This window comes from Canis lupus, chromosome 37, assembly GCF_003254725.2.
Source record: "Canis lupus dingo isolate Sandy chromosome 37, ASM325472v2, whole genome shotgun sequence".
Lineage (NCBI taxonomy): Eukaryota > Metazoa > Chordata > Mammalia > Carnivora > Canidae > Canis > Canis lupus.
Window position 1 is genome coordinate 24133761 of NC_064279.1, and position 7874 is coordinate 24141634.

The window sequence follows — 7874 nt, forward strand, 5'->3', positions numbered from 1 at the left end:
ATAACTGCCAACTTCATGAGGTTGTGGTAAGGGTGAAGCTAATATGTACAAAGCTATTATTATTATTATTATTATTATTATTATTATTATTATTCCTGGGTGTGAAACTTTCCAAAATTCTATTAATTTAAAACAAACATATGGGAAACACATACTTAAATCTAGGGTGCCACCACTTTCTTTGATTTTCATCTTTGTGTGTGTGAGTGTGATAAAGAGTTGGGAAAGGTGAAGGTTGGTAATGTTCACTCCTCTGTGGTGCTTGCTTGGATCAGGCCCTGGCTTAGTAGGCTCTGCACTAAATGAAAAGAACAGAGAGTATGTGGGAATGAGGAATTACAGACGGGAGAACCTAGGCTAACCCTGTCCAATTCAAATATAATGACCGTTGCGTTTGTGACTTTCAATTTTCTAGTAGCCACATTTTAAAAGCAAAAAAAAAAAAAAAAAAAAAAAAAAAAAGCAAAAGTAAATTAATCTTGATTCTTTTATTTAATTGGAGCCATCTAAAATATTATTTCAATGTACAACTTATGTCAAAATTATTAATGAGATATTTTACACTTACATTCTTTTGTTCATAGTAAGTCTTTGAAAGCCAGTGTGTATGTGACAGCCAGCACACCTCTCAATGTGACCTAAGCCATGCTTGAGGTGCTCGGTAGCTGTGTGTGCCCAGTGGCTCCTAGACTGGACTGCATAGACCCAACCCCTCTCAGAAGCTTCTATCTGCTAAATCTTCCAGAACATGTCTTGCTGCCTGAGTATTTGGAGTGGAAGGAAAGAAATCATTCTTCTTAGGAGCCAGGCAAGGGAAGAAGGGCCTCCTTGGTGCCCAAATTGGCATCCCTGTGGTCTTAACTTTCAAAGAGCTCACAGTCTCCCTCCCAACACTTCCCTACAATCCGTGACTCCCAGGCACCATTTACTTTTGCTGAGGCATCAGAGTCCCCCTAGCAGCAGCCCTAGATGTAGCTCCGTGACTCTGTCCTTGCTCTCCTGTTTGCTGCTAATTCGTTCAATAGAGCGAAAATGTTCTTTGTGGGGGGAAAGTGGAGTTGAGAATAAAGCCCACCTCTGGTTCTGGCAGCGAAAATAAAATGTAATCTGTGGGTTCCAAGTTAATTCTGTGTGTAGATGGCAGTTTCGCCTGGCTGCATATGGTAGAAGGGTTCATGGAGGAAGGGATTCGAGAGGTGGCTGTGGTGCGCTCACACATGGCTGTTTTCCCCACTAGGCGGGACCCCTGGAACTGTATGCATCGTAGGGAAGTCACGGTCTACACTCCGCAGTGAGCATCGCTGTACCCGGCTGCCTGGCACACATCTGCCCTTCTTTGGTGACTGTTCCTCCATTTGCCTTTCAGGACCAACCCTGCCCTGCTGCAAACCCAAACTTGACCATCATTTTCTGTCTCCTGGGACCTTGACTTTGTAGGGGAGTGATGTAAGAATGGAAAACAATTGGAGCCACTGCAAGGCAAAGAGAGCGGTTTGACTTTCTTCTGCTTTTGGCCTGGCTCCCATCATGAGGCCCAGCTGCCCAGTCTTACCTTCTATTCTCCTAGCAATCCCACATCCTTCCAGTAGATTCCACTTCTCCCCTCTTTTAATTTAGCTGGGATCTATGTCTGTTGCTCTCGACCAAACACAAACAGATGCCCACTTTGAGCAGCAGGTGGACTTGTGGTCTGGCTCAGGCTCTGTAGCCAAGAAGAGCAAATAAATAGAAAAGGAAAAGAAGGGGGATTAAGTCATCAAACCAGAGATTGCTTTGCTGGCCTCCAGTGGTGGCAAGGGTGGGAGGGGGCTCTCTGTTTCCAGAGCTTTTTCTCCTCCCCTCGCTCACTTCTTACGATATCCCTGGGAAGTGTGATCTGCACGTTAAGTGAGGCGGCCTGCCCAATGGCTCAGAGGTGGCACAGAAAGACCTTGATCCAGACTCTACGTGTGATGCTTGCCACTGCTTTCTGTTCCTAGGACAGAAAAAATCAGAGAGATGGCCACTACTGGGTGACATTTCCTTAATTGTATTCTTTAGAATTGTAGGACTTCTTACCATTTTAAGAATTGGAAGGGACTCTTGGAGAGAGGCACAGAGAGAGGCCCTTATTGCCACGGTAAGTCTGGATGGAGATGAGCTGGAACCTACTCTCCGAGCTTCCAGTGGAGTGTTCTGGGCTCCTCACTACTCACAGTGTGGTCCCTGGACCAGAAGCAAGAGCATCACCTGGGAGCTTCTTAGAAATGCAGAATCTGTGCCAGCCCCGACCCCCTACCTGGCCTACAGAATGAGTTACAGAATCTGAATCTGCATTTTTATCTGATGCCAGGTGGTTCTACGCATGTGAAAGTTTCAGAAGCTTTTTATATACCCGGTGAGATATTAGTGCTTTGTGTTCCTGAAGGAAACAGTAAGTCAATACATCAGGGTCTGGTGTCTAGTCCTGTGAGGAGTTCCCTCTTCTTGAAAGCTTCCATTTGGAGTCACTTTTGAGGAGGATCCCTGCAAATTGTGAAATTCAATCTCTTTGTCTTTTCAATAAAAGCCACCTGTGTGTTAGGCCTGAGGACTTTATAGCTAATTAATTACAGAGATACTTGCCTGTTGCAAATGGAAAAACTTAACATGATCCTAATCGGTGAGTTTATTAATCTATCCCTGATCCTTTTGACTGACATCCATGCTCAGATTTTATTCTTCACAGCCTATGAGGTTAAGAGACGGATTCCCTGATTTGTTTCCCAAGAAACAATGGTGTTCGTATGTCCTGATGTGACCCTTCCATCCCGCCCTCGTGGATGGTGTGGCCCTTGCTCCCAGGAGTTTATAGTCTGGAGTTTATAGTGTATAGTTCTAATGGGAGAGAAAAAATTGTTCTCAACTGCTACATTTTACAGGAGAGCAAGACAAACCACTAAAAGTTGTGAGACCTGGCCTAGGCCAAAGGGCCAGGAGAGACTGAGAGGAGGTCACAGTGGGAGTCTGGAGCTTTCTGAAGAGCAAGGGAAAGCCTGCCTATGGGTGCAGGGCCCAGCCTCAGCTGTGGGGCATCCTGAGGCTGAGGCAGGGGGCAGGGTCCCGAGTCAGGGCCGGACAGGCACAATGATACCGAAAGACACAGTCCAACTTACTCAGGGCTGTGATTCATAGCAGCTTATATTCTTACAAGCCCCTGTGAGGTGGATCTTGTGACTGACGTTTTACAGATGAGGAAGATGAGGCTAGCGGAGGATGCAAAATTCAGCCAAGATCCCATGTCGGGTAAAGGCAGTGCCCAGGTGCGTTGCCTTACCCTGCTGCCGGCCCGGAGGTGGGTCACTTGAGCTTCCGCCCGAGTCCAGCTGGGTTACAGTGTTGGTGGCACAAGGCTGGAGGTAGAGATGAAGTGGCTCCAGCTGCCGGAGAGGAGGCGTGCCAGGCTCGGACTACAGCAGGACTAAGAGACATCAAGTCACAAAGAGGGAGGATTGGTGCTGAAGGAATCCACGTGCTGGACCCTTCTCCCTGGTATAATGCTGCACAGTGAGAACTGTCACCTGTCCAGCCTCGGGGACACTGAGCTAGCCAAGTGCAGGAGTGGATTGGCTGCAGGGCTCAGCTGAGGGTGAGGTCTCTAAGGTTGGACTCATGAAAGTTTGGAGACGGAGAGTGGCTTGGGGGGGTCCAAGAGTGAGGAGAGGCTCTCTTGAAGAGGAGTAACCTGCTTCCCCACTCATCACAAGGCGAGTGACCAAGACCTGTGCTCCTGGGGGCTGGCCATGAAGACCTTGCTCTGTTGGGTTCTTGTCCCAGGACACACCTGGGGAGCGAGGGCTCAGATTCCAGAGCCAGACTGCTGCTCTCCTCTAGTCTTGAAGGACAGAACCATTGGGTGCCCCGACAGCCGAGCCCCAGGCCATGTCTGACTTGCCCTGACTGCCCCCAGGGCATGCGGAGTCCCCTCCCAGCTGCCGATGCCGGACCTTCTCTTCAGCACAGGCCTGAGTGTTTCTCCAGAACTTCCTGTTTGCCTGCGCTGCAGAGTCGCACGGGTCCTACCCAGGGTCATCTGGTGCAGCCCCAAGTGGGAGATGGGGGTCAGCCGTGTTCTCCCCACTGCTCCTCTGGGTTCCGTCCACCCACACAGCCGGGTCCTCTGGGACCACTCTCATTGCACCCTAAGGCCAGGGGAGCAGAGGCCCTGTATCCAAGTCAGCTCCCAAGAAGGTCAAGGTGACCCAGAAGGGCTTCTGGCCAAGATCCTTTACTTTTCTATTTTTTATTTATTTATTTTTTGACTTTCCACAAAGGCCAAGTAAGTGATGACTTCAGGACATGGCGTTCCAGAAACAACTGGAGGGAGGAACAGAGTCCCCCTTGCTCGGGGAGATGTAGCAAAAGTACCAAGTACCGAGAGGGCGAGATCTTTGAGCATCACGTGGTCAGAGGACCCCTGTGCTGGTTCAGCTCCCAGGGCCTGCCTGGTGGGTGCTGAGCTTGCAAGGAGCTGTCAACAGAGAGGCAGAATGAATGTTCCTGGAGGGCAGGGACTAAATCAACACTCGTGCTGGAAAAGCTCCAGCATGTGGGCCTGGAAAATGTTCTTGCAGCAAAACAGAGTTTTCCGGGCGGCTGCTATTCCTTTCACAACCTGACTGAAGTCACTAGGCGAGGGTCTGGCTGCCCTGACTAGCCTGGGGCTGTTCCCCAATTAGTTCGATTGTTTCAATGCTGAGAGAATTATTGAAATACAACAGTGTATTCGAACATTCTGTCTGGGGAGAACATGAGTCTGGCAAATGATGGGCAAACAGGCTTTTGAAGCCGAGGGTTCTGGAGCCCTGAGGTAACTTGGTCTGGGGCCTCTCCGCTGGTCACTTCCTGAAGAGACCTTGGTCTGTGACGAAGCATCAGACAAACAGGACGGCTAATGAAGAGAGTTTCCTTCAGAGTTGCATTAGCTACCACTCCTGACGCCCTGCGAGGCTGGGCCTTGGGTTCTGTATCACCGGGGACCCCTGACCTGAGGGCTTCCCGCCGAGTTTGGCCAGTGGAGGCACCAGGTGGAGACCCGTGGGCTGAGGGAGAGGTATGTTGGGATTTTTCCAGTCTGTTCCCACTTGGAGGCAGCTGTGGCCTCCCCGTTCCTGCATCACACACACAGTTGGGGCTCTCGTGGGGCTCCTGGGACACTGTTTTGCTCCTCCGCTCCTTCAGAGCTGCCCTTGCCAGCATTGTTGCTGTTCTCGCTTGTTCCTGACTCTTGACTTCACCCCTTTGCACCTGCCCACTGCTCCACCTTTTCTGGAGCAACTTTGGTCAAGGGTCAAGGCAGAAGTCAAGGGTCTTGAGTTGAGGCATTGGAGTGGTGGGCGGTGAGCTGGGCACTGGGCAGGGGAAAAGGAAAAGCAGGCCGGGGGTGGGGGGCCTGCAAGTTCTGCCCAAGCTCCTCTCTTAACCAGAGCAGCCTGACTGGGTGGCTGGGGAATATGAGGGCTTCGGTCCCATGTGGGAACCTGAGCTGGGTCCCTGATGGACGATGCTTTGTTCACCTCCTTTCTGAGCCCTGGGTCCCGCACTGCCCTGACTCTTGAGTATTGGTCTCTATCAAACATCTGGCACCCAAACTCCATCTTACTGTGTCCTCAGAACCCAATAAATTCGTCTATTTATATCCAGAGCAGCAGAAGGTTGACATGTCGCAAGGATCCCTCAAGCTTTCTTTACATGGAGGAAAGAGAACTCCGGGAAGGCAGCTGACGGCCCTCACATTCTCTCGTGCCCCCTGGGAGCTCTGCCTCCATGTAGGGAAAGCCTGTCATTTCTGATTAGGGACGGCAGGGCTTTGTGCAAACCCGGAGGGTTCAAAACAAAACAAACAAAAGGGATATTAGAGGAGGTAAAACCATGGAAGATGAGGGAGTACATTTTATATTTTTTAGATATTTTTTTCTCTTTACGAAAGTAGAAACTGGAGGGAAACACAAGTTTGAAGAGTTAGGAGAGTCCAGAAGTGTCAGTAAAACCGTGGAAGATGAGGGAGTACATTTTATATATATTTTTAGTATTTTTTTTCTCTTTACAAAAGTAGAAACTGGAGGGAAACACAAGTTTGAGGAGTTAGAAGCATCCAGAAGTGTCGCATCCAGAAGTGTCTGTCTTAACATCAGGTGAGATTTTGCTCTGAAACAGTGTGCATTCACTAGGGTTAGGAAACAGGAAAAAAATCTTTGCTCCATGACCTAGACGTTTTCTGTGGCTTGTGTCGCCACATCTGACCACCCCTGTATCGCCATGTGGCTCCTAACTAGTGGTTTTGCCACCTGCTCCCTCGCTGGTGAAAACTTTATACCCACGGTCCTCTCATTCCCTCTTCTCCCTTTTCCTGATTGCTTCCCCTTCAGGATCCCAAAGGCATGGCTTGGTTTAAAGGGGAGTCTCAATGCCACCTGGAGCCACCCTGGTACTGGCTGCTACCTTGGAGGTAACTCAAGCAAAATATCCCCTTAGTGGGGGGATGTTGAGCAGAGGTGCTGGATCCCTGGCCAGAGATATTGGCTGGAGATATAACCAAGGTGTGATATAAACACACCTGGCTGAGGTTCATTTATGACATCACAGGTGCACCAGTGGATCACACAGGCAATATCCCTGCTGACATAGGGTGAACACCATGTTGGCTACCCAGAGTGTAAAGACCTCGAAACTAGGGCTAAAAGTAAAGCTAAGAGACAGGTCCCAGGTGTGGAGACACTCTGACCATATGGGTGACCATATGGGTAGGACTAGCAGACTCTTAGAGATGGGGAGACAATCCGGAAGGCCAACAGTCTGCTAGTCCTACCCATATGGTCACCCATATGGCCAGAGTGTCTCCATACCTGGGACCTGTCTCTTAGCTTTACTTTTAGCCCTAGTTTCGAGGTCTCTATATTTTACAGCTCAGAACTGGCCCTGCATTTCTTCCAGGTGGTCTCTTAGCACTGGTCCCTTTCTATGGTGGGGAGGGAGATCGCACATGGAAACAAAGACCTGAGTATGGTGATGGTGTCCAGCCAGTGCTGGGGCGCATGACCTGAGTATGGTGATGGTGTCCAGCCAGTGCTGGGGCGCATGGGGAGAGAGTCAACGACAAACGACTCTTGATATTTTCCAAGTCCTGTGATTTCATACCTGCCAATTCTCTCCCAACCTGTTGGATGGTTTCATACCTGCCAATTCTCTCCCAACCTGTTGGATGGTTTCATACCTGCCAATTCTCTCCCAAGTCTGCCCAAGCCCATTTTCCAGCCAACAGATCAAAAAGAAAACACGTTCAGTTTTCACAGTTTTATTGAGATGTTAAGAAGAAACAGCCAACATATACATTCCTCATTTCGTCACGATTGGCATTTAACCCACACGATAGGCTCTTCTCTGGCCGTCATCCTCTCTTTGCTGCCTGGTGCTGTGTGAAGTCCACCAGGACAGAGCCCACGGGTGGCATCACAAGTGGGAGCGGTAATTGCGATTGGCTGTAGGGGAAGGACAGGTTTGCAACAGGGACAGCAGTTGGAACGTCCCCATTCTCCTCTTCCTGCCCCAGTAGAAATTAAACAGGAAATTCTCCACGAGGGAGGGCTCCTGTTTGATTGCTCGCCTGCTCATCCTTACCATCATCGCCCCGTTTCCTACTCTTCACGCTGCCCTTCCGGTATTTTCTTTTGCTGCCACCTCTCTTGACTCCCTTGTGAGGAGCTCGGTTCTTGCCCCTCCTCATGCCATGGCTCTTTAATTTGCGGCTGGTAGACATTGTAATTTCTGCCAAAATGAGGGGCTTTGCAGGGCCGGGAGGCCAGGAGTCTGGGTATTTAAGGCCTTAGCCATTGTGACTGTGAAGGGGTGTGGCTTAG

At 49.7% G+C, this 7874-nt stretch overlaps 1 protein-coding gene and 1 long non-coding RNA gene across 3 annotated transcripts; both read right to left on the bottom strand.

The window, feature by feature from the left end:
- Positions 1-331: 331 nt before the first annotated feature.
- Positions 332-3041, bottom strand: LOC112656648 (uncharacterized). 2 transcript variants are annotated; one of them, XR_007408853.1, is made up of 3 exons: positions 2059-3041; positions 1553-1975; positions 332-1472 (listed from the first exon to the last, which is right to left on the bottom strand). It is a non-coding gene; the product is annotated as an uncharacterized LOC112656648 (long non-coding RNA). The 2 variants fall into 2 exon arrangements; XR_004812556.2 differs by having other exon boundaries at positions 333-1702; positions 1849-1975.
- Positions 3042-7296: 4255 nt separating this feature from the next.
- Positions 7297-7838, bottom strand: TNP1 (transition protein 1). The gene is made up of 2 exons (XM_049106574.1): positions 7636-7838; positions 7297-7496 (listed from the first exon to the last, which is right to left on the bottom strand). Exons 1-2 carry the CDS (start codon positions 7772-7774, stop codon positions 7468-7470), a joined length of 168 nt encoding a protein of 55 aa, XP_048962531.1. The 5' UTR covers positions 7775-7838; the 3' UTR covers positions 7297-7467.
- Between the last annotated feature and the right edge of the window lie 36 nt (positions 7839-7874).